The sequence below is a fragment of the Engraulis encrasicolus genome, chromosome 6 (genome assembly GCF_034702125.1).
Source record: "Engraulis encrasicolus isolate BLACKSEA-1 chromosome 6, IST_EnEncr_1.0, whole genome shotgun sequence".
NCBI lineage: Eukaryota > Metazoa > Chordata > Actinopteri > Clupeiformes > Engraulidae > Engraulis > Engraulis encrasicolus.
Window position 1 is genome coordinate 35,797,353 of NC_085862.1, and position 26,733 is coordinate 35,824,085.

At 44.7% G+C, this 26,733-nt stretch overlaps 3 protein-coding genes across 4 annotated transcripts in view; 2 read left to right on the forward strand and 1 right to left on the reverse strand.

The window, feature by feature from the left end:
• cbarpb (CACN subunit beta associated regulatory protein b) overlaps positions 1–1,890 on the reverse strand; it is a 30,961-nt gene extending 29,071 nt beyond the window's left edge. Inside the window, exon 1 of the mRNA XM_063200209.1 lies at positions 1,825–1,890. The gene's annotated coding sequence lies outside the window, so the exon portion shown is untranslated. The remainder of the gene's footprint in view (positions 1–1,824) is intronic.
• A 513-nt stretch (positions 1,891–2,403) lies between these two features.
• atp5f1d (ATP synthase F1 subunit delta) lies at positions 2,404–12,171 on the forward strand. The gene is made up of 5 exons (XM_063201408.1): positions 2,404–2,675; positions 3,485–3,638; positions 7,981–8,069; positions 11,574–11,721; positions 12,036–12,171. Exons 1-4 carry the CDS (start codon positions 2,556–2,558, stop codon positions 11,694–11,696), a joined length of 486 nt encoding a protein of 161 aa, XP_063057478.1. The 5' UTR covers positions 2,404–2,555; the 3' UTR covers positions 11,697–11,721; positions 12,036–12,171.
• An 11,661-nt stretch (positions 12,172–23,832) lies between these two features.
• midn (midnolin) overlaps positions 23,833–26,733 on the forward strand; it is a 32,696-nt gene continuing 29,795 nt past the window's right edge. Inside the window, exons 1-2 of one of the 2 annotated variants that reach the window (XM_063201409.1) lie at positions 23,833–24,194; positions 26,147–26,375. In XM_063201409.1, coding sequence (XP_063057479.1) covers positions 24,119–24,194; positions 26,147–26,375 — 305 coding nt within the window. In that variant the 5' untranslated portion in view covers positions 23,833–24,118. Of the gene's footprint in view, positions 26,376–26,733 lie in introns of both variants that reach the window. The other variant, XM_063201410.1, reaches the window with a different exon arrangement.

Consider the following 26,733-nt stretch of genomic DNA (forward strand, 5'->3'; position numbering starts at 1 on the left):
TAATTCAATGCCTTACTATATGTAGGCCTATGTAATGTAACTGGCATAGGAAGTGGTCAGTGCAGCTGGCACTGGAGGGCAAACATAACCTAGATAAGAGCAGGGCTCTCTGGGGAACCTGAAGGTGTCAAAACATCACAAGCTGACAGTCATGCATCTCTAGCACAACATGTCTCCACTGGTCAAGTCCCAAAACTCCCCCACCCCTCTCTCTCCCTCCCCCCCTCTCTCTCTCTCTCTCCCCCTCTCTCTCTCTCTCTCTCTCCTTTCTTCCCGTCTTTCCCGGAGTGCAGAATATCACGCTGCGATTCCATTATAAAGTGATGACTCCAGCTATCCAGCAGCTGAGGCCCAGGCAGGCAGGCAGGCGGCGGTATGTGGTCCCCTCTCTCTCTCTCTTTCTACTCATGGCTAGAGATAGTAATAGCCATTAATGCTGCCGCCCCTGCCCACACTGTGCAAACACTCACCTCCTCAGTGGCTCCCCATCAAGCAGCAGGGAAAAAGCAACATGTACAATTGTCTCTCCTCTGTGCCTATTTCTCTCTATATATATATATCTCTCTGGATGCCTATGTCTGCCTTTCTCAAAATGTATTCAGTGAGGTTTCGTCTCCCTGGCTGCTCAGTAGTCCTCAGTGAGTCTGTGCATTCTGAGCTCGCCTTTGCCCACCCTCCTGGTTGGTTTCCTGTCTTCCTAATGGCTGCAGTGTGTGTCTGCAGAGCAGAAATCTGAAAGTGGCTGTCACCAAGCTGTTTTAAAGCACACATTGCACATAAACACATTGCTACATCATACATGTATGACCATCAGAATTCACACATCTACTTGTGGAGTAAGCTCCTCCTTATTGATAGGAAACCATTCCAAGGAAGATTGCTTGCAAGCAAAATCAGTGTTAATAATAATGACTATTCATTTGCAGAGGAAACTTCATTTTAATGGAACTTTGTGAATATTGGCTATAATACCTCTCAAATGGTCATCATTTTCTTGCACCTCTCCCTATGTGTTAAGTCATCCAAGCCTGAGACATGTGCCCACAAGCTGATTTACGATGAGCAACCAGTCATTGATATCTCACCATAAAGTGTCGCTGTAGTGTCAGTTCGTGACTGGACATCAACTGTCGATGACAGGACTTTTATTAAAAGCAGCACGACACAATATGACCCCCAACCCCACTGTTGCTCAATTACCGTGGGTTGCCCTATGGGAAACTTACCCACAGAACACCCTTCTTCTTCCACTACCGTCTGAGCGTCTTTTATAAACACATATCAATTTAACACCGTGTATACACATACAGTCCTTATTTGCATAGGGCGACTGTCATGGTGAATAGGTATTAAAGCCAACTAATGCATCAGAGAGGGTGTTGCACGGGCGGCTACACATTAACGCGCGAAGCATGGATCACACGGAAAATACGCATGCAATAAAATGTGCGGGAAACGCATCGCCCTGTTTACGCGTTCATGAAAAGAGATCGAAATGAGGAACACGTTAGGTGGTTGAGATACTAACCAGGCATCCCAGGCTTGCCAACAATATAATGATGTGGAAGAGCCATGGAAATCTGATGGCACAGAGATGGGAACTCTGTTCATCGCCTGTCTGGGCTGGATATGTTAATTTGCCTGCTCAAAGCTTTACCCGATCAGTGCTACAGGGTTATAGTGCATGCAACTCAAACAGAAATGTTACGCATAGAAAGAAAAAACATCGAAATCCTTGCGCTATGGGCTTGTCTGCAATTCTCAATTATAATTTATTTCTGCAGGTAACAGAGAATAGAAAACAACAACAGAAATGTAACTCACCTAATTATAATTCATGCGTTTGCAGCAATGTCTGGCCAAACACCAGCGGCACCAACCCTTTCTTCGAACACCCTAATTTTGATTTAAAAGCTAAAACTATTTATGAATGAAATCCGTAGGTTTTAGACACACCCACCTTTCCAACACCCAGTCAGAAAATGACTACGTGACGTAAACTGCAAGTTGAGGAGGTACCCTGCACGATGATGCATGGATTGGTCCCCACGTCTCTATGGTTTTACCTCTGATATGGGGGTATACCCCAGTCCCCAGTATGGTTTATATTCAGTGTTCCATTCTTTGTGTAGGTTACCCAGTGCCCAAAGCCTATTGTGTTGGTAGGCTATACATACATATATATATATACATCAGCCTCTTGCATTGAAGTGTACAAAATGTATCAAGCTGTCAAATGCATTCGCTCCAGTAAATGTATAGGCTGGTCATTTATTAGTTACACATTAGAACCTTATACACTCCTATATCATTTGCAAAAGTTATTATTATGGCGCCATCTGGTGGTAGAAAATATTGTTGTGCGCACTTTTTGTTACAATGTGTGGACTACATTTCCCACAATGCTGTTGCTTTCTGCGTGGCTTATGGGTAGCCGTACAGTGCCCTTGTCCTGTGAGGCGCATTCGTTGACTGGGATCACGCTTGCATTACGGGGAAGCCTTGGCCTTTGATTTAGTCAAGTTTAGGCTAGATCCACCAGAAATTTAAGCAATATGATGGCTGCAAGGTTTTTGTTCCGTCGCACAATCCCTGCTTTGAGGCAAGTGCGTTGCTATGCTGATGCACCCGGAGGAGCACCACAGATGTCCTTCACATTCGCCTCGCCGACTCAGGTAAAGTTAGCCACTGTCGGCTAGGATATAGATTGCGTAGTTGTTGAATATATGGTCGTCATTCAGTACACTGGACTGCAACAAAACAATGTAGACAAATGAAGAGTACAAAAGTGTATTTAATTTACGCATGGTGCATGTCCAGCTCTCATAGTTCAATGAGTCGAGTTTGCAGAACGCCATGTTCCTGTGAACAGCATGTATGGTAGCTAGCAACATGGACGCTAAATGTCACACACACACAGTGCTAGAGCGTTGTCCAGTTCAGGTGATATACGGTTTCTATCTATGGCCAAAGATATGTGATCGAAAACAAATAATACGAAACTATGACAATTTTAACATTATCCGTTGGAGCTGTGAATTCGACTCAGTTCTGTACAGTCACAGGTCAAGACCAGACTAGCGTTAGCTAACTGCTCTCACTATCGTAAGCCTTTCACCTTGAGTTGTTTTGACATGTTTGTTGGAGCTTAGGATTCAATTATGTAGTAAAGTGTTTGTTAAATTAGAATAAAGCTGCGATGACCATTCAATATGTTACAGTTCACTGGATTTGATGTGGTTTAGCAGCTACGTGAAGTAGCCTTAGCTTATGCTAGTCCTCAGCTGTCACTGTTCCGAGGAGTTTGTCAATGAACAGCTCTAATGTAGAACTAATGACGTGCAGAATTATGAAGCATAACACGAAAGCCCTGTGTATGTTAAGTATTTTGAATCTACTTGCACAGACCGTAGGAGGGGACTAATAAATCTGAAAATAGATATTTAACGTTCACTTTATGCTTTTCGCTTTTTATTTAATGTAGGTGTTCTTCAATGGTGCCAGCGTGAGGCAGGTCGACGTACCAACGCTGACCGGTGCCTTCGGCATCCTCCCTGCTCACGTTCCAACCCTGCAGGTTCTGAGGCCTGGAGTCGTCACCGTCTTCGGTGATGATGGTTCCTCCACAAAGTACTTTGGTGAGAATGTCATCGCCGATTATTCAGTCACCTCGAGTTATAACCTGGTACCACAGTGTGGGTAGTAGTCGGTGGGGGATGGAGACTCCCAACTGAGATCGCTCTCGGACGTGCGGTCCCAGGTGTTTCTATCACTCCCGGTCGTGTAGTCCCATCCGATTATATTTCACGTATTATCATATATTGCCACATACAAGCAATTTAGGGTTAGGGTTAGGTTTAGGGTTAAGGTTAGGGTTAGGGTTAGGGTTAGAAACAAAAAACTAACATCAACAACATAACTAGCTCCGTCATATGGCGGTGGTACCGATAGTCTGGCTAGTGGGAGCGAGATGAGAGGGGAGCGTCCTGGGTTGGGAGCGTCAATCAGGGAATCGTAGTAGTCATGTTTGGTGGTGTTAACAACAACCCCATTACAGAACGGAGGAAAAGGGCACCAAATGAAGTGAGTAGGAGATAATGGGTCAATGACGTATTTGTAGTAGCAGAGGTCAGCGTGTGGCTACCACATTTAATGCCACTATTGTATGGATTAAACCTCTTTTTGTATGTTTGTTTTTCTGGATTATCTGAGAAGCATATTAACTGCTTGTACATGAATTGCCAATTAACAATTAATGCATGTGCTTTAGCAGTGGTTGTACCACCTGATGTCTAAAAAATTGTCATTGACCCATATCCTATTGTAACCCTGTGACCTTCACATGTGCTCAGAGATCCCTCAGTGCTGAATGGCTGGGATGGTACCGGTGCCGGTATGTAGCGGACATACATGTTGGGTTTTTTGGTACTGTCACTGGTATGCAGTGCTCCAACATGTTGGGGGTTTTTGTACTGGCACTGGTATGCAGCGCACATACATGTTGTGTTTGTTTGTTTGTTTGTTTTTGTCCCAGGTCTGTGAATGCATCCTGGGTTGTTTATTATTTGTATAATGAAAATTAAGTACAACATGTTTTTAGAAGTTGTCCTTTTGACTAATGGAGCACAAAGTAATTTTTCCATCTCAATCACCATAAGTTACCCCATGCTAAGATGAGTTGATAGTAAGCGATTGGAGTCTGACATGACGGCCCCTGCCATACAGCTCCAGGCCTTTTTATTAGAATACCATGAAAAAGTTGATTTATTTCCATAATTCCATCAATAATGTTAAACTGTCATGGATTGTAGATTCATGGCCCAGTTTTTTAACTATTCCAATCATTAAATTGTTTATTTTTACACATTTTGGTCTTCCAGCTAAAAAAAAACACGAATTGGGGAATTCACATCATTAGAATATTGTAATAAAATCACTATTTTCTTCATCAAAATTTGTTTCACATCAGTGCACATCAAATCAGTTGAACTTTGGTACTTTCTACACAACATGCAATGTTCAATACTTGGTTAGGACTCTCTCTGTCTTAATATTATTAATAATAACGGCCATGAAGCGTTTAACATTGAAGTCAATGGCAGAAACAGTGCATGGGAGTAATGGAAGGCCAGATATCCTTGATGCTTTGCCGTCAGCTGTTTTTGTAGATTTCCATGCCACGTTTTGGTGTTAACTCACCAGTTTAATTCTAACTCAACAGAAATTAAACCCCATTCATTTTCAATGGGGATTCATTTCTGGTTATTTAGAATTAAACTGGTGAGTTAGCGCCAAAACGTGGCATGGAAATCTACAGGGTATATTGAAGAGTGAAGTGTGGGGTACCAGGTCAACAAACAAGAACAGCTGACAGCAAAGCATCAAGGATATCTGGGCTTCCATAACTGCCATGCACTGTTTTTCCATTGACTTCAATGTTAAACGCATCATGGCCATTATGAAGACAGAGAATGTCCTAACCAAGTATTGACCATTGCATGTTATGTAGAAAGTACCAAATTTCAACTGATATAATGTGACCCGAATTTTGATGAAGAAAAATGTGATTTTATAACAATATTCTAATAATGCGAATTCCCCAATTCATGGGTTTTTTGAGCTGGAAGGCCAACGTATATAAAAAGAAGAAAAATAATGTTTGCAATAGTTAAAAAACTGGGCCATGAATCTACAATCTATGACAGTTTAACATTATTGATGGAATTATGGAAATAAATCAACTTTTTCATGGTATTCTAATAAAAAGGCCTGGAGCTGTATATGGGCTGGAGAGCACACTTGCAGAATCTGGGTAGAGCTCTTCACTTAAAACATGGGTTTCCCGTTTGTAAACAATCCTTGGCTGTGGGACCCTGGCTGTGCATTGTTCAGCCTCTGATTGTTGGAAACTGCAGTCACTCAAAAAATGCGCTCACGTGGTTGGCAGCTTATCATCTTGCCCCTCCTCACATCGCAAATCTTCATAAACGAAAAACCTATCTATAGTACTATTATTATTAACGATATGTTTTGCATAGCACTTTCCATGGTACCCAACTACAGTCACAGAGTCTTGTGAGTAATGATGAGCAGGATTGTCTTGCATATTAAATCTGGCTATACATTCATGATAATATTTGTATCGACTGCTGACCCTGTAATGTAAAACATCCCAAGTGTGATGTTTAAGTGTGGGTCATTTCACCTGAAATCAGACACTTTGGGACCCGACCGACACAGATTTCAATCATGCTGTGCCTGTTTAGTAGCAAGGTAGCACCCTAGAACTGCAATGTGAATGTGAATCTGACACCAATATTAAGGGAGAAACAGACTAGCAAAGGTTTACATGTGAGTGTAGGACACTATGCATTCAGCCTTGATTATATCAGTCAATGTACCGGTAAGTCACAAAAGGATGTCTGAGGTATTGTTTGAAAGCTCTTTTCTGGCTCTACACATTACTCAAACAGCATGGAATACAACAACCTTCAGAATATGAATTATGATGCATGAAAAAGTAAAAATTGAATATCAAAGAAACTTATATTTTAAAATGTCTGGTTTCTTGTCTAAACATAGCCTGTAAGGTCATAAACAACACCTGAAAATGGGGTGTTTGGTTCTTTTTTCATTTCAGAGATACTGGGACATAAAGGTTGAAATGAGTTGTAATGAAGTAGTAATAGAGTAGTGTCAGGGACAGGGCTGGACTGGTCATCTGGCATAACAGGCATTTTTCCGGTGGGCCCTGAACCCTCGTCTGTCCCTATTCCAGGTACTCAAAAACTACACGGCTTCTGCCCATTGTCAATGGACACAGTGGAAGCTAGACCATTTTAAGCAGTCAGAGAAGGCAGGGTTGAAAGAATAAGCTCAGTAAAGGATTTTTTTAAATGTTCAAGCATCAAAGGGTATGTTGTAGCTTTATATGATGGCAACTAGTGGCTAGCATGTGTTGAGGAGTGTATGCCGAGCACTGGAGAGGTGAAACTGAACTTCCTGTATCCTCATGGACCATCTCCATCCTTCACATATTCCGATAGACATGCCGTCATGTGATATTAATAGTATCACCATATTATTACTAGGTGATTTGTATGATGCCATATTTTTGACTCCCATTGTCTCTGAAATGGATAAAGAACCAAACGCCAGCATTTCAGGTGTTGTTCATGGCATTGCAGGCTATGTTTAGACAAGGAACTGGCCATTTTAAAATATAAGGTTTTTTTATATTAAATTTTTAGTTTTTCAATTTATGATAATTCATATTCTGAGGGTTGTTGTGTTCCATGCTGTTTGTGTAATTTTATAGCCAGAAAAGAGCTTTCAAATAACACCACAAACATATTTTTGCGACTTACACTGACTGATATAATCAAGGCTGAATGCATAGTGTCCTACCCTCATATGTAAACCTTAGCTAGTCTGTTCCTCCCTTAATATTGGTGTCAGATTTACACAAATGCAGTTCTAGGGTGCTACCTTGCCACTAAACAAGCACAGCAAGTATGATTGAAATCCGTGTCGGTCGGGTCCCAAAGTGATTTCACGTGAAATGACCCGTGTTTTTTTTCAGCACCTGTAGAGATGGCCGAATTGCATGAGAAGTTCAATAAAGGCTTAGATTGTCTTTAAAGCCAATTGAATTGGGAAGCAAAATGTGTCACTATGTAGCAACATGTACTCACAAGATGAGATAAATCGGTGGATTTAATTGTGGGGGTTGAAGGTGGTGGGTCTCTGTCACCATCGCTGTGGAGTGTTTTTGTGGGGTAATTAATGAAGCGCTAAACCCTTGGCTGACTTCAGGTTTGGTTTCAACGTTTTTTTGTTGACTTTAAAATGAACAATGTACAATATTAACATTGGCCTTGTTACACATGGAGGTATGTAGGTGTTCTGTTGGTGTCATGTTCAGGTGAAGTGGTGTATTTATTTTAAAATGTGCGCCTTTCCTGGTTTAATGATTTGCAGTGAGCAGTGGGTCCGTCACAGTGAACGAAGACTCGTCAGTCCAGCTCCTGTGTGAGGAGGCATTCACCCTGGACAGCTTTGACCTGGCGGTGAGTAGCCTGCAGGTGTCTGGCTGACCTCCAGACTCCCCTGATGCAGTACACAAACAAAGAAGGAAAGGCACAGATGACCTGACCCGCACACCAATGAGCTCCGTTTTTCTTTTTCTTTTTTTATATATATATATTTAGGGGGTTTTAATGCATTTATTTGATAGGAGAGGCTGAGATGGTGAAAGGAAGCAAGTGGGACAGAGAGACAGGGTGAGATTGGTAAATGACCCCGGCCGGCCTCGAACCGGTGTCACCGTGGGCATGCAAGCCCAAATGTGGGGGGCTTAGCGCGCTGCACCACAGCGCCCCCGAGCTCTGTTTTTAAATCCACTTTTTATTGTGTGGCGCTTCGGGCCGCCACTGCCTTTCCTTTTTCTTTTTTTACTGGATAAAATGGATAAAAAGTCTGAGTTCATCTGTGTGTTGGTTACCTTTGCCTTTACTTGATCTTGTGTCTTGACCCGGTGCCTGTTTTCAGCTTGGATGTGCGCCATATTTAACTGTCAAACTTGGAAATATGGATGTGGAGAAATATGGATGTGGAGTAAAATAAGGTATTTCCTCTGGGCACCTGTACTTCACTGTCTGGACCATCAACAGGAGAGGTTTTAATTCAAGCAAAAGAATACAGTTCACCTTAGCAGCTCAGATGTGGTAATGTGTATTTTTATTTCATTTTAAATCATGGCACTTAGATTTCGCATCTGACTGAGCTGCTCCGGTGAACCTGTTCTATACAAATGTACTTCTTAAGCCTGATTCGCACGGGATAAATATTACCTGTGGACCCTTGGTAATTCGTATTTACCCCCGGACCTCTGTGATTTTTCATGGTGCATAAGCGGGATAAGTGAACTTCTGTAGTTTGCTCAATTTACGGACATTATTAGGGGGTGCAAATGGAGCGCATATGGACATGGGACGTGAAATTACCCCAGGACGTCTGTACTTAGCCGAAATACAGTAGGTAATTCGAGATGGAATTATTACTTCACATATCACGGAAATGCCGCATTCGCACATGACTAAGAACTCCAGACATTCTCCGTAATTATTCCGAATTACCGGGGGTCCATAGGTAATAAAAGTCCCGTCCGAATCGGGCTTTACTCAGTGTGTACCTGTGTGTAATCTCCAGAGGTAGGCTGTGTGATGTGGTTAAAAAAAAAAAAAGCTTAATTGTGATATTGACCCATCATGTCAAAAAAAAAGATGGACTGGACATGTCAAAATACAGTCCCCTTGTATCCTGGTTTAAATGTTAGTTGTCATTTCAGTTGATCTTTTAAGGAATTTCATATGAGGAGCTTTTTAATTTTACACATTTTGAGTGCTCTCCTAACAAGACTTCCAATCATGCTTTCATTATAATTATATTGTAAATAAGTACCTACTCTGTGACTAGACATGCAAAATATCCCGATGGATATTTTAACAGACAAAAAAAATAATGTGTAAATGATTGTACTCTGTAAGGAGAGCTGGCAGAATACAAAATCACTGTTCGCCAGTGGCGCTGCACTCCCAATTAAGCTTTAAAAAGCACTTAGAGGCGCTCACAAATAGCAAACAGGCATGCATGAAGAATGGAGCGCATTAAGATGTTTTTCCCCTCTGTTACGTGATTGCTTACTTAGTAGTATTATTTCCAGTAATCATTAAGGGCTTTCTGGCTGATTGAGTGTGCAGATGTTTGTTCACCAAAGTTATGAGATTCATGGAGACAGTGAAAGCCAAACAGACCAAGTGGAAGAGGCAGCTCATCAGAGGGTCGCGCCGACAGTCCAAGACGGCAGGAAATTGGATGGAACGAGCCTAATGAGATGCTGTCACATTTATTTACAGGCAAAAAGTCCACAGGCTGCTCAGGCAAATCTTAATATGCGTTTGAGAAAAATGTAATTGGAGCGCATCCATTTTCCTTCCCCAACAAACATATTTTTGCAATAAGCAATCTTAAAGCGACCCCTCACCATTTCTGGAAACACCTCTCCTTGAGTTTAACAATGGGGTTTTACCTTTTTCCTCCTCTTCTAGTTATTCTCTGGGTCTGGCGATGTTACCGGTACTTCTTGTCCTATGCTAGCAGTTATTATTATTTTTTATGGGCTCAACTAGCTACTAGCTGCTCCCATACAATATAATTTAATTGCATATGCTAGCATGAACGAGTTTGAGTTGACGGGCTCAGAGATTGGCTGGAAGTAAAGAACAAAGGTAAAACTCAGTCATTTAACTCGAGGAGGTGTAAAAGGAACTTACTTCCAGAAATGGTGCTGCTGTATCACTTCATGTGCTGAGGGGATGCAGATGTTTGAAGTGGATCTCTCGGGATTAACCTGTCGCACAGAAAGGTGTTGATGTGCAGCAATGTTTCAAGATTTCTGCCAAAAACATACAGGCATTAAAAAAAGCTAGCCTGAAAAAACATTACCTATCCAATGAATGTCACTGTGAGTGAGTGACGTAACTGAGGGCTACATTTGTCTCATCATGCTGCTCATAGCCTTTGCTTTAGAGCTGAGATACCAACAAGAAGGCTGTTGCAAAAACCTATGGCAGAACCTGCAGTACTCTGAAATCCCTATGGTGTTGGTATATGGTATCTGTAGTGTGACAGCTGGACAGCCATGGATAGTGTCTTATTTCTAGTTTTCCCCTATTGATGGAAAATGTGTATTTTGTATATTATGGTGTTGCTCTATTTAGTATGATTATGCAATGTCACACGAGATGGCAAGCTTTTTTGCTTATATTATGTAAGTGGTTTGTGGGAGACTGTATTACTAGCAGCATAGGGGGTCGTGGAAGGGTGGTGTTTGTGACTAGGGGTGAAAGGGTGTTTATTTGCGACTCTAACCGGTAAACCTCCCCCTCTATAAGATGTGCATTTTTGCGCCGCAGTGGGCTTGGCCTGTGAAAGGTGAATGACTTTTCTGCTGCGCTGATAACAGTGCTCAAGGGAGCGCAGCATTAATGGGGAAGGAAAGGAAAGGAAAGGTCAGTCACTGTTGAATTGGAACAGATGTGTCAAAGCCCCGCTGAGAGACCTTTCACTCCCAGTAATGTTTGGCATTTATACTTTGTAATCGGCACTGTAACAAGTGTCTTTTTCCCGGGCAGAAAAGGCCGTATCCATTTGTCTCGGTCGTGGAGAGGCCGCACTTCAGCGTTCTTTGAAAATAAATGTGCTTCTAGCTGAGCACCGGATTAGATGTGGTATTTTTCCAGGGCTTGCGTATGACAGGAACTTGGAACTTTTGTTGTAAAATAGTCTTGCAGAACACTTCAACGGTTGCACGTTATATCCTTGTAGACGTTACTCATGTTTGCATGCATCTGTAATAAAATCCTAATTCTACAAGTTTTAGGCTACATGTTTTTCTGATGGGAAATGTTTATATTGTACGCATGGTAAACATATGATTCTATAGGATGGTCAAAACTACAGGAAAAAAATAGGGTAATCTCACATTGTACCCCTTTTCACCTGTCTTGCAGGCCGCCAAGGCTAACCTGGAGAAGGCCCAGGCCGACATGGTCGGAGTGTCAGACGAGGCCGCTCGCGCAGAGGCCCAGATCGCAGTAGAGGCCAACGAGGCCATTGTAAAGGCCCTGGAGTGATGTGCATATTCATATTTAACCATTGGTAAGGCTTCCCCCACCCAGAAAGTGCTGACTTTCATATGCGTTATGTCTTTTGAGTTAATATGTGCATATTGATATTTAACCATGAATGGTAAGATTGCTATACCCATATCATTTGACTTGGCTCTGGAATAAATTGACATTTGTAAATATGACCAATTGATGATTTTTTTTTCTTCGTCTAAGCTCTACAACCACAAATATGTGGTGCAAAGTGCTCAAATTATTAGTTTTATTGAACAAGTGTTGTCAGTCACCATTTTAAGGTGTATATCCCTAATTCACCGCTGCTCCTCTTCCTGTGTCTTTTTACAGGATGTTTTGTTGGTGAAAAAGAAAAACCTGCTTCTCTTCAGTTTTACGCAAGTCCTGTCCAGTCAGTATCAACAAGCCACCAGGCCTGCTTTGTACAGTTGATGAAATTACCAATAAATTTATTTGGAATTATTCACTCTTTTTGTGTTTTTCTAAGTCATACCAAATACTTCGATTCTCCTACTGATTATCTCTTAAACCCTGGACTTCAAATTGATAGTGACAAGGCACAGCCAGCATTATGTGTTCATAGCGTGTTGCGTTGTGAGGCAATGGATTGAAGATTAGAAAGTTCTAGCTGATCAATTACATTGCTAAAGCAATCTTAGTGTTACTGCTGACATTGTCAGACTTTACTGCTCTACAAAGAAGTTGTGGCTAGTAAATTGGAAGACTGGGTTTGCAAGCTGCATGCAGCCTGGTAGTGATGCGGCTTTCTTCCACCAGAGGGCAGTAGAGACCCATGTACATTTACTGGCATTGACAGAGCTGGTGACTGGCCTTTACCCTCTTTCACATTTCAGCTTCAGTATTTCAATACCTTGCATCGGAAGTTTTTTATTGGATGGACTTCCTTTGCATTCGCAACAAGTTCCCTGCAAATAAAGAATGCAAATGCCACACATCTACACTGACATGCCCATTTTGAAATATGTTTCATAATACTTATGACTGCAGTATTGCCATGCCCCCACCTTTCCACCATTTAAATGTTTAGCGTGTTTCTGATTTCTGTGGCATGGGGTTCGTTTGAAACAGAATTGCCAAAGAGGATGTTCTCTGTCATGTCGTTAGGTGTGTGTGCACTTGTTTACCCTGTGACTCATCTAGATGAGTTCACACTGACTTGGCCCTGCCAGGAATACTGGCCCTTCAAAGGGTGTGTGCGTGCGTGCGTGCGCGCGCGCCAGTCGTTTTGGCCTGAGGGCCCATCCAGTAAACAGCCGTTGTGTCACCTGCGGGGCTCGGCTTTGAAGGGCTGTGTGCATCTGTAGGATGACTGATCATGTGCTGACTTGGGCGGCTTTTGAGGAAACCACAGTGTCTGCTTCATGATGAATATGAGCGTTTGCCATTTTCTCTGTAGCGTGCTCTGACCTGCTCTCTGCAGTCTGCCCCTGTTGGGAAGAGCTGTTCCAAGCCTGATGCGCTCCGCAGCAGCGTCGGCGTCCTGTACTGCCTGCCACCAGGGGACATATTTCAGTTTAGTCCTCAGGCTTGCGTAATGTGCTAGGCGTTTCAAAGATCAACACACACACCCCCCCACACACACACGACTGTAGTTCCTTACAGGAGGATTGTGCAGGTTACCTCACAGGTTTGTAGAGGAAGCCTAAAACCATACAGCCTTTGTTCTGCAAAGTATTTTTTAAATTAATTTTCAAGACGCACATGCAAAATGTTATCAGTAATGATGGTAATATGACAGACGAAAGTTTAGAACACCATTGTCCTGCTCGTTGACAAATCAGCCATACAAATACAGTACATCAGGCACAGAGACTTGAATGTCTAGGACATTGGATGGGACAATCATAGGATTTTAAAGACGGAGTATGACATTTTTTAAGCCGTTTATGTGCGGAATTGATGCTATCCATTCCCAATGGTCTGTCACGTGAATAGCTGCATTTGTCTTCCATGTCTGCCATTTGGAATTTCCAGTCATGGACATCTTTGGTTGCAGTACTCTGGGCATTATGTATTCTACCTTTTAAGGGTGCACTGTGTGGGATGGTGGCCAGAGTAGGTATTGCAACAGTGCTGCTCATTGAAACTGCTCCCTTTTTCCAAATGTGATCTTTTCATGAACATTTACCAAGTAATCAACTATTATTTACTAGTGTGACCAAAGTGCAGTAAGTTTTTCAGTAAAAAATATATCTATTCCTTGGAATTCAAAATGGTGGACATGCAGAAGAAGATCCCCCTTTTCATGTATGAAAAGTTAATTTTTCCCAGTCATAATGAATACTTAGAATTTGATGGTAAGTGTAAAAAAAGGGTAATTTCTGTCAATGGACAGCATGAATTCTGTAAGTAAGCTACTAAAAACATTACACATAGCACCTTTTAAAGAAATTAGGTCAAAGGTCTCGAGTCTTACATGCCAGAACCTGGCAATTACTCAAAGGCCCAAACTAGTCTATTCAGGACTGACTAGACGATGAGCCATGGAGTACGCTGAGCTGACGTCATCCAGAAAAGGTCAGACTGACAATGATGGCGACTATTGAGTGCTATCAGCCAGTGGCGTGGATATACACACACACACACACACACCATAATTGGCTGCTTGGGTTCTTCAGGTCTGTTGTTTTCACGGTATATGGCACTTGCCAAGATGCCTGGTGCCTGTTGCATTGCGTACGCAGGTATGCGGCATGAGAGAGAAGAGCGTGGTGGTGGTGAGAGATATGCCTCATAAAAACGCCTTGTCTTGCGTGAGCTTGTGCGCTATAGACGCTGGCTGGCTGGACGCTGAACCAGTCAGGTGGGTGAGCTGTGAGGAGATGTGGGCTGGCTGCCTGACGCGACGTGCGCTCTCTCTCTCTCTCTCTCCTGGAGTAGCTCAGTTCATGATGACGCAGGTTTATATTTGTTTTGCACTAAATGCTGTATTCCAATCCCACCTGCTCTGCGATGGTGTGTGTGTGAGTGTGTGTGTCATTCCAGTGGATATGTAACTGACACACTTTCTTGCCCTCAAAATCTGTAGGCCTATTAAGTTTCTAGCCAACTTCAGACAGACATCCGAGAGGGCGGATGGGTAGATCGTAGGTGAAAGGATGGTGTTACTTTAGTTAAAATAAAACTACCCACAATAGGCCCTGCCGTGGCCAACCGGTAGTGCACTCGCCTGCCATGTGGCTGACCCGGGTTCGATTCCTCCGAAACTACCCACAATAAATGATGGGTGTCGTCATTGACAGATTCACAATTTCATCAGACTTTACTGTAAAGACTGAGGCATCACACAAACCCCCACCATCGCAGGTCTGGCCAGAATGTCACGTAAGGGTGGGCATTCAGCTTTCAACCTAGATGTATGTGGTGGGGGGTGGGGGCTGAAACGTAGAGGAATGGATGTTTTTAGATCGACAGGGGGGCCTCCTCACCCCACCCCAGCCCACCTCTGATTACCGCACGGAGGGATGGATGGAGTACGTACTGTAGATGGGCCTCTTGGGTGGAGGGAGCACGGGAGGGAGAGAGGCAGACGAGTCGAGCATGGAGGGGGGGCCCTGCTGACTGAAGTGCTGACCTTTGGGTTCCTGCTTGTAAAGAGAGGGAGGGAGGGTGAGCTGTAGATTCTCTCAGTCAGCTGTTAGATACTGCATCCAGGCTGAGAGTGGGAGATGGGGCCTTGACACCGCTGCCTACGCCTCCCCAGCAGGGCCCCTGGCAGCTTTGGCCGGGCCCGGGAGAAAGTCATCAGAAAGGGCCCCCTACCTAGTACAAAAAATGTAATGGGGACAAAATTGTGGGCACCCTGTTTCCCTAGGCCTGAGACAGCAGGACTGTTTGTGCTCCCCCTCCTGTCGTCTTCCCTGCCTCCCAGCCCCATTTGTGTCATCGTCCTCCCAAACGGCTCTGCCACATGTGTACACACACACACACACACACACACACACACACACACACACACACACACACACACACACACACACACACACACACACACACACACACACACACACACACGCTCACCCAGCCTGCCAGCCTGCTAGTTAGTCAGGTACGGCTCTACAAATAGCTGTGTGGGAGACTTTCTGAGAAAATGGCAAAGGCAAATACATTGGTGTGTGTGCACCCCTCTCTCTCTCTCTCTCTCTCTCTCTCTCTCTCTCTCTCTCTCTCTCTCTCGCTCTCTCTCTCTCTCTCTCTCTCTCTCTCTCTCTCTCTCTCTCTCTCTCTCTCTCACACACACTCACACTTACTCACTCAGTCTCCTCTGCAGAAGGGGAGGATAATCAGTCTTGCTCTCCGAGTAAATTATACAGAATTGCTCGCTCTTCAGGTAATCACAAGTGTTGGGTCTTGCATGCACCCCTGCTGGGCTTTCGAAAAGGCATTCTTCACTGTAGCAGGCTTGCTTGAGACGTCTAACCTATGCTTTAAATAAAACACATTCTGTTCCAGGCATTATGCAACTCGTGCAGCAGCAATTTTACGAGGCTCACCTTACATGATGTTTGGATGACGAGACCCCCCAGAAACACCCCCCAAAAAAACACAGACATAGTATGTACACACATGCATAGGCATGTTATGTAACATACAAAAATGTAGACTTTGTGTAAGTACCAGGCAGGCCTATGATGTTATCATGCCGCCTCCCTCTGCCCAAAGGTTTTGAAGGCATATTATTCACTGGTCACCCAGCTGTATGTGAATCTGTGCATGCATAGGTCTGTCATTCACAGAGTTTTGTTTGCATGATAACTTTGGGACGGGTGAAAAGATTTTGATCAAACCGTGTGTGCTAATACTCAATATAGTTTAAGGTATGCAAAAAAACCTACCTAGACACTCTCGTTCATCAAAAATAAAAAGCCTTTATTGCATGGCTTGGTTACAGAAACCTTAAAAAAACAATGCATGTCAAACGACAAATAGTATAGACAAATAGTTTACAGTACGTGTATTTCTTTTTCTTTTTAAGGGCTTTTTCTGTCTTCATTGATGACAGTGAAGCGTATGACAGCAACAGAGATGGGTCAAGGTTTGAGACATGACCTTGGCCGGACCTGAACCTGGGTTACTATATAGGCGAACACGCCCATAGCCAATGTGGGGGGCTTAGCACACTGCGCCACAACATAAGATATACAGTATTAAGAGATGACCTTTTGGAGACAGTGCTTTCACGTCGTCACACTGTCAAGATGGCCATGGGCGGATTCATCAGAATCAACTCTTTGATGTCAAGCTCCACAAGTTTTCATTCACCACTGTCTTTCTTTGCAGGGAGCTGTATTTTTTTGACACAGAACCAAAATGTAAAAGCCTCTCTCTGCAGTTGACAATGATGTTGACTGCAGGCCTGCCCTGGCATTCCAGAGAGTGAAGCGCCACATTCCAAGAGGGTTAAGGGGTGGGAAGGGAAGGGCAGGGGGGCCCAGTAGGGATCAGGAGAACCAGGGTGAGCACATGGGCAGAAAAGGGTGGCGAGAGAGGGTTGTGTGTGTGTGTGTGTGCGTGTGTGCGTGTGCGTGTGCGTGTGTGTGTGTGTGTGTGTGTGTATTTGTGTGTGTGGTGTGTGTGTGAGTGGGTGGGTAGGTGGGTGGAGGGGATTAATCGGACGAGTTAACCCCATGCCATGCCACAGCTGCACAACATCTCTCTCTCTCTCTCTCTCTCTCTCTCTCTCTCTCTCTCTCTCTCTCTCTCTCTCTCTCTCTCTCTCTCTCTCTCTCTCTCTCTCTCTCTCTCTCTGTGGCCAGGGCAGTCCCAGATACCCCAGCAGAGAGCCATTCAAATGGCATACTAATGCCATACAGTTTTTGTCATGCTGATGTAGACGGGCCAGAACCCCCCCCCCATCACAAAATTCCCTGAAGGAGGCAATTGTCTGCAATTAGCTGGAAGAGACTATGTGTTGAAAAATCACTCATAGTGAATCTTTTTTTTTTTAAAGCGTGAATGTCACGATACTCTTGCAACTAGCTCTGCGTTGGCATGCTTTGACAGCTGGAATCACACAGTTCCTGCACACCATGTACTTTTGAAATGTTAAAAGCCCTCCTTCTCCGGGAGGCTTGACTGCTTAGCATTTAAGTGCGGACACACCTCTTGATGGATGGACGTAGAGGTCACGTCCATCATACCAACCACTGTAAAGGTCTCAGAAATGCACGTTTACAGCTGTTTTTCCTCAGAGCACAGCCGTTACGGATGTGGATAGCACCAGGAGAAAAACGCTTTAGAGTTTCTCTTTTATCATTTTAGTGTTTTAGTTTTTCCTGCCTACAGCAGCTGAGGTGCATTTTGGTATAGTGTGTGTGATATTGTGCACTAAAATGTGACCTGGAATACTCCTTCGCCAAGTAGAACACATTGGAAAGACTTTATGCGTCACACGGTTTTATTTTAACATGACTAAGGATAGCATACTCTAATTCCTACAGTGCTCATGACGATGAACGACTGTGTGTGTGTGTGTGCGCGTGTGTGGTACACATCTCCGCAGTTTCCTAATCGCATGTCTCCACTCTGAAGCACTTGGAAAATATGCCATCGGCTTGTTTCCACTGAGAACAACCAAGGCACACATAGCTCCCTTTACACGATCACACACCCATACCCGCGCTGGCAGTGGCGGTGGCAGGGGCAGGGGCTGGATTCCTCTTCTGCCGTGCACCCGGCCCGTGCCCACAATTGCCCAACACCTTTTTGGAGAGCTCCCCCACTGAGCACTGCTGGCACAGGAGCCAACGACATCCATCAAACTCTGTCATGTGGTGAGTTAGTATCAGGATGAGTCGCATCACTGGAATGTGTCTGAGGTTTGTTTTTTCACGTCCAGGCCAGCGATCCTCCTCCTCCTCCTGTCCTCGCTGGTCACCTAGCTGCGATTTAGCGTGGAGGAGGATGATGTTGTTGAGGTGAGGCCGGGACCGGCAGGTTTGGTTTGGGTGTGTGGGAGGTATTGAGGTTGGAGTGTCCCAAGGACAAAAACAAACTTGCTGACGGGTTTGCAACGTTGGAATTAATCACCCCTTGGTGGGGGGGCTGGTTTGCTTTAGGGGGTGGGGAGGGCCTGCCAGGGGGGGCCGCATGGATCTCCTGTAGTGTCACCGATGGGATTAAGCACCGCCTGCGCTCCGCCACCTTCAATCAGCTGTTCTGTGAATTATTGCCCCTGATACCCCCCGGGGGCAGGGGAACGTTCCAGAGGATTCCCAGTTGAAATCCGGCCTTGTCTCTGGGTAGCCCCCCTTGCGTAGTAGCTCCACATGCGTCAACAACACCGGTGCCCTCCCTTCTGGCACACTCTCTTTCACTCTCATTCTCTCTCTGGCACACACACACACACGCACACGGACACACATACACACACACACACACACACACACACACGCACACGCACACACACACATACACACACACACACACGTACACCAGGCTTTCCACCCTCTGCCGTGATTGGTGACCCTTTATCAACCCTTTATAGACATAGACACTACATGACTGACCCAGTGGACAAAGATGGCTGAACCTGACAACAAGTTAAACAAAAACTATGATTTAAAACCTTAAAAATTAAAAACGACTGGAATTTTCATACAGTGATTGGTCGCATATTGTATTATTTGTTTATTTAGAATGCTTCTCCTTCTCCGTTGCAGGGTGAACTCTGAAGCATGTGTAGAATGCAGACACAGATCAGGTACACACACCATGTGCACTTCGCAGAAGACAGAGCCCAGGCCAGTATTATACCGGCCTCAAATAGACGGCCTGCAACACCCAGAATGCAAAAACCATGCCCTTAATTGCACTTGTGCTCCGTGTAGTAAGGTAATGCAAACATTAAGCGTTGTGTAGGCCTGTATTGACAATTTCGATGATGGTGTCGTGAAATGGATGCTGTGTTTATGCCTTTAAACTTTTAAGAGAGTCCACACTGTGCCCGTTTAAGTCGTACCCAGTATACACGTACATTGGCCACGATGAGAACATTTTGGCTCGTTATCATGTAACTGAAGTGTAATGTTTGGACGGTGACCTCTTTGGACCATGGCTGAGAGCGATGGAGACGGCAAACTGTATTAATGACCACACGTCTAATATAAGGTGTCAAACACATCTTTATGAAGTTAACAGCCTATATGTCAACTAGGTGGGGGTTAAAAATAAGCACCACTGAGTAATTACCTGCGAAGTGACAGCTCATGTTTAGTCTGTATCGAATAGCAGAAACAGAGTTCCTCCCAATCGCCCCGAACTAAACATAGACTTACAGTGAAAGGCAATTCTGGGGAGCACGAACTCAGGGTAATAACTATGGCCGCCTGGAAGAAAACCATTGCCATGGCATCAGGCCCGCCTCAAGATCTAGTGACACCTGCTAGCACACAGATGGTACCACTCTGTGGCCTGGGTCCAGCCACGCTCGGGGCCAGATCCGATTCACACAGCTGAGCATGCGACATTCAACCCTTATTTCCTTCAGATACTTTTGCACTACATATTGTTGTTGTCTGTTTTTAAACATAGCCCACGTATTGTTTATGCCATTCGAATATGCATTATTATTAGTAGTATTATTATTGTGATTATTATTGTAAGGATGGAGATGAAAGTGATTATGATGATGATGATGATGAGTATTAGGCCTATTATAATTATTATTTTATCTTCAGAAACTCGTACATGCATGTACATGTACACTGCTATTTTTATCTGCCCCTTGTCTGGCTTAGACAGGGATTGCTTTCAAAACCAAAGGGGCGGCAAATCTCTAATTTGCATTGATAAAAGAGGATACCTCCTCGTTCACACTGTACGTACGTACGCACGTACTGTGTATAAGGGCTTGTGACAGTGGTGGGGCAACCCTCCTCCTGTGACTCCAGCAGGGAGGAAACAAAATGTTCTGTCTGACTGGTTTCAGAGAGACAGACTCAACCTGCGAGCCGTTCACTGAGTCCTGCAAGATTGTGTGGGAGAAGAGCATGAACACTGAGACAGCGAGATATGGAGAGAGAGAAAGAGGATGACAGCCTCAACAGAGATGGTTATAGGTTGAGGGGGTGCAGCAGCCAGTGCAGGCTGCCAGCTTACGGGAGGGAAAAGTCAGGGGGCGGATGAGATGTGTGGGGGAGGAGGACGAGCTATCGAGAGAGGGAGCGAGCGAGCGAGCAAGCGAGGGAGGGAGGGAGACGGTCGGGAATTAGTCCAGTGACGTCGCCACGGAGGATGGAGGGGCTATTTTAAGCCGCAGATAGGGAGCCGGGCTGCTGCACTGCACTCCGCTGGTTCTCCTGACGTCACAGATGAAATCAGCCCCTCGGCTGGCCTTGGCGGAGCGGCCCCCGTGTGACTGATAATGATTAGATTACTGTGGTCCGTCGGCAGAGGCAGTAGCAGTAGACATGCATACATGCGGGTGAAATGTCAACGGGCTGAGCTTTCTGCAGCAGCAGCAGCAGGCAGCAGCCAGTGTTGCCAGATTGGGCGGTTTTCCCACCCAATTGGGCTGCTTAGGATGGTCGTCTGTGGGTAAAAATGGCATTTTGCAGGAAAAAGCACCCACTTTTTGGCCATAGAAATCAATAGAATTGGGCGGGATTTGGTGCTTCCAGGAGGGTTTTGAGCATTTTCTGGGCTGGAAATCATCAGCCTCATCTGGCAACCCTGGCAGCAGCTCAGAGTCACCTGCCCCCACCTCGCACCACACCACAGCACCCAGCACAGCACATGTTACCAAAGGCACCCATGTTGGGATTAAATTAGCCCCAAACGTGGGATGCTCCTAATCCCAGACTGGCAGTGCTGGATTACACAGAGCTGGGATTCTGTAAAAGTGTGTGTGTGTGTGTGTGTGTGTGTGTGTGTGTGTGTGTGTGTGTGTGTGTGTGTGTGTGTGTGTGTGTGTGTGTGTGTGTGTGTGTGTGTGTTTCTGATGTAGAAAATAGACAAGAGAGTGTGTGGGTAGGTGCATATAGGTTTTTTTGGGGTGGGTGGGAGTGGTAATAACATTGCATGGAATGCCTCAGTGGAAGAACCGCCAATGATCTGACTTTCCAACAACAACGAAACCCCCATCATAATAACATTGCTATCACGTGACCAAGAGTCTTTAACCACATATTTTACAGTAAGACTTGTTCATTACCATTTTGGTAACGACATGCCGATAAGAGAGTTGATAACACAAAACGTTGTTAACACGTGGGCAATGTCTCTAAGATAGTCTTCGAAATCCCTGCGCCAGCCGCACCTGCGACGCTCGCTCTTTATTCCCAAAAGGTCTTCGGTGCCCTTTGGGTCGTGTGAAAATGAGGAGGTGTGAAAAACGATGTGGTTAATAATTGCCACGAGCCGTAGAGGGCTCTCCAAAAACGGTTGTGTTTGCAAGCAAGCGAGCATGCAAGCAGGGACACATATCGCCTGTCTGCTGCTGAGTGCACACAAGCCTGTGCGTATGTCCTCTGGGGCTACAGTTCTGACTGCCACCACGACGGCTGGGCATGTCTGTGCCTCTCCCATGAACACACCGCTGGGCTGGCCTGACCCTTCCAGGATCGAACACTACAGTACAGCTGTCAGTCACACTCGAGTTCTTATCAACTGTCACTGTCACCCACAGTGTTACACATAGGCCTACTCTGTGCAGATGTATACAGACTGTGGAAATAGCCTATAGAAAGCACTTCAAACAATTCCGTGTCCAGGAGCACGGAAAACAATTCCGTGTCCAGGAGCACGGAATTTTGGCAAAATCTGTGCTCCTGGACACGGATTTTGTGTCCTTAACATCCGTGTCCAGGAGCACGGAATTTTTGGAGATCATGTTGCTATTAAGCTGGTTACATGTGTTACTGGTTGTTGCAGTGTGTGTGTGTGTGTGTGTGTGTGTGTGTGTGTGTGTGTGTGTGTGTGTGTGTGTGTGTGTGTGTGTGTGTGTGTGTGTGTGTGTGTGTGTGTGTGTGTGCGCGCGCTATGCGCACATGTTGGTGTGTTTTTAAAAGATTAATGGATGTCCCATGGAGGTCCGAGGCATAGATCCAGCACCTGTCTTGAACCGCCCTGATGCAAGACTAGACTGACCAAAACACAGGTGCCAATGGCAGTGAATCAATACACCCACTTGCAACTCAAACAGACGCGCAGGTAATGATTCACCCAAGGAGCTTGTTCACCTGCTCATAACCTGGATGTCGTGTGGGGAGCAACCTGCAATGGCAGCTTACACAGGTGTGTCTCAGTCTCACCTGTGTCCTTCTTTCATGACTCAAGAGGAAATAGGCAGTTAAACAACAACAGCTAAAAGCCACTAGATTACTATTGCCAACATATTGTCGACGCACTGTGTGTGTGAGCTGCGATCATGACTTTGATAGATTGGAATGCGGTTCACCCACACATACTCCTACGCACGTCCCACACACACGTCCGAGGCCGGTTGTTTACAACCCACCCACGCCGCTCCCATGCCTTTGAATCGACAGCAATGGGTCTCATAGACCCGCTAGCTTCATAGACAGGAATAGCTGTGTGAGCTTAGTTTCATCCTCAACCATGCTACGTGTAGATTCGCGCATGATCATTTTAGACAGCATATTAGAAGAGAACTTGGGACAGGCTTAGTTGCTTGAACACATCAGCAACTGTACCTCTTTCAAATACATTACAAATAATCTTAATATCCAATGTATGTGTTATTTGCAATGGTTTCCTCTCAGTAAAATTCGTTATTACAATCAATATCCTATGTTATGACTGCGTATCCAAGCACTATACAGCGCTGCGCGCTGGTTGCCCGGTGATATGGATTTGTTTTTTGTTCACATGGCGTCATTGAAGTCCACACCCCCTCCTACCCAGAAATGTATTTCATTTTCTGACTATTAAGGTCGTACCCTGATGTAACAGCTAGTATCGGCTTTGCTTTTCTTGTGTATGTATTGGTTTGGAAAGCATACTTTTTGAACGCATCAAACTAGTTTATGAGACGTGTGAGGGGATATGTTTTTCTTTGGCTAAGTCCCGACTGTGTTCCTTCCAGCTGCGTAAACCTGCACTAGTGTATGAAGTGCCACCTTAAATCAGATGCTGATCGCGCAAGAAACCATTTCTCCGCCTACTATGGTGGAGCCTAGTTAAGAGTTGTCTTACCTACAGGCTTGCGTTTCAGTGTGCGTCAAAGATCCTGATGCTCGCGTCATATGAAAGTGTTTGGACTGATTAGGAGCGTTCCCTGTGACAAGAGAGAAACTGCGCCGAAATTTCAGTATCACCGAAGCATTGGATAAGGCACACGCAGAAAGAAAGCCTGCACACATTTGTGGATATTGTGTCTGCTACTAAAACAATTGGATACTTCATACTTATTCTCAAGAGTTGTACCTTACATGCCAAAACTGGCTGGACCTGGGAAAGATTCAAAGACTTTGTCGCGAGGCTTGAAGGTTTTCGCAACAATTATTGGTAAGTGTCATTCATCTTTAAAATGGTGGTGCCCAGTCCCTTACTTAGACCCTCGCTATGTCCAAAGTCCAAATGAGCACGAGTATTTTATTAGTTTCTATGAACGAGCTGCCCAGTCAAACTCCCGAGTGTTAATTTATCGGAGTTAAAACTGGCAGGCGTTGGCGAGGCATACCGAGTCTGCATAATAGGGCAAGGAACAGAAACCAATGTGCTTTCAGGCAGAATAGCTATCGCGCACGTCTCGTTCCTGTTGTCTGGTCAAAGACAAAGTATGCTACTGACAAACCTGACTTGTAAACTTGAAGACACTCACTCTGTCTGCTATTTCAAACTGGTCGTTGCGTACCAGACTCTTTTTGGGGGAAAGTACTGAAAGTGTTATTACTGTCGCATTGAGGTGTTATTACAGACAATACTGAACTGTGTCACGGTTCTCTCTAATTAGATAACCTGTTCGTGAAGTTGAAGTAGTGCTAGAAGATGAAGTGCACCTGAGCAATATTGTGCGCCCTACCACCACTAGTCGGCAGTAAAGCACCTGCGTTTTTTTTTTTTTTTTTGTAGTGCCATGGCTTCGAGTAGCCTAGGCTACTGCTACCCGCAATGGTCTTACATGTTTCAGGGATGGTCATTATCACTGGAAAATATACGTGGGCGTCTGGATATCTGTGCTTGGATTGAAATTCTCGGAATTAAATTATTCATATACAGGCTTCTTCTTATGAAGACAAAAATCAGGCGTGCGTTCTGTTTACATCAATCAATATGGAAAGCGCGTATCGCATCACAGATCGATGATATGTACGAGAAGGCATTACTCATTCTTTATAGTTTTGAAGAAGTAGGCCTAGTCCCCACTTGTTTTGTTAGGAACATAAATACTTTACAGGCCTACTCACGTCATTTTGGAGGCCGCTTCGTTATCTTGATCGTACTCGATTGGTTTTGTTAAGAGATATGCCTAAGCCTAGAGGTTTTTAATCAGCCACAAACAAATATTATGGACGTTATAATCTGTCATGCTCCCATAAAAGCTCTTCCGTAGCAGTCTACACTGTCCACAGTAGACAGCCTCGAGGCCTGTGACGTTAATATGCATTCATGATCTGCATAAAAATAGAGAAAGATCTTCATTTCGTATGGGCTCCTATTGTGATTGTAATATATTATGAATGGTTCTGAGCAGCCTGAGTGGGCTGGCGCTATCGTGTTTCTTGGTGTTGTCAGCCTCGCCCACTTACATTGGATTGGTTCTCGATGGCCAAATATGGTGTGTGGGGGTGGATAGGTGGACCTTGCCCTCCACGTGGGTGTGATGCTACCCTGCCTATTGGCCAGGAGTGACAACGTCTACAGACTCTCTTCGGCTGATTGGGTGGAATGCTGTCCTGTAGGCGTAATCCTAGTTCTGTCCAAGTAAGATACCTTGCATCAGAATTCATTGTCGGTTTCACTGGAGCTGCTTTGAGCGTGTACGCGCTACAGGGCTAAGCTGTGTTAATCTTTTCAGGCTTCGGCACCTTCTAGTTCCGCCTGATGCTTTTAGCTCCATACATTGATGGACAATAGAAATAGAAACAAAGAACGCATATAATGCCAAATCTAATCAAGAAAAAGGACATGTGTTTGGGCTACTGTTTTTCGAAGACTAGTTTATTGTAGCTACCTTATTCTCCTACTTGAAATCTGCTGGAATTGTTAAAGCGTCGCGTTGTCGAAATCTGGAACGAACCTGGCCCAAGCTACACCTAGCGGAATAACATAGGCTGCGGTATCATTTAACCTGGGAATACGCTCTGGTTGCAAGGCGCACCGTCGCGGGACTGTTGGTTTTTTAATGTGTCTTCTAAAACATAACGGTTTCTTGCTTTGAGATTAAGACGAACGTTGGCCCAGACCATTTAATTACACCAAGCCACCAGACTCGACGCCTCTCTTCTTGAATACAGGCTATCGAATGGACCAGCATCCAAGCGCCCGGAGCTGCACCAGCCGCGGAGCTCCGTCTTGCGAGGCCGTCCCCAGCGAGCCCTCCATGAATTTGTTCATCCATTCTACAACTGGCACTCGCTTCGAACTCTCCCTTCCACTCGAGGAGACGGTAGAGGGTTTGAAGAGAAGACTGTCCCAAAGACTCAAAGTACCTAAAGAAAGACTCGCACTGCTACACAAAGAAACGTGAGTATCAAGTCTTACCTTACGCTTGCGTTTCAACTTGGCCGCGTTGAACCACCAGCATCATAACCATTTGACTACTGTCTCAGTTAATGGTGAGGACTTTTGTCCGTGTATTTAAGTGGTTTTGATGCGTTTGCATTGCGTATGATGCCTGTAATCATTGTAACTTGAATGCTGGTTTAAATCCCCCATTGTGTGCTGCGCGCTGTGTGCGCGCAATGTGCTCATACTTTGGATTCAGTTGCGGTTCAGTGGTTGACGGTAAGCGGATGCTACCTTGCATTGCATTGTGTCCCAATTTGCAGATTAACTTTTGATAGGTTGAAGTGTATTAGAGCTGGGTTTAGTCCGTTGTGAC

What these genes read in the sequence shown, in the direction of transcription:
- atp5f1d (XM_063201408.1), top strand. Translation starts at nt 2,556, where the DNA reads ATGATGGCTGCAAGGTTTTTGTTCCGTCGCACAATCCCTGCTTTGAGG. An exon ending in CATTCGCCTCGCCGACTCAG is followed by an intron (nt 2,676 to 3,484) that starts GTAAAGTTAGCC and finishes TATTTAATGTAG; the next exon opens with GTGTTCTTCAATGGTGCCAG. An exon ending in TGGACAGCTTTGACCTGGCG is followed by an intron (nt 8,070 to 11,573) that starts GTGAGTAGCCTG and finishes CCTGTCTTGCAG; the next exon opens with GCCGCCAAGGCTAACCTGGA.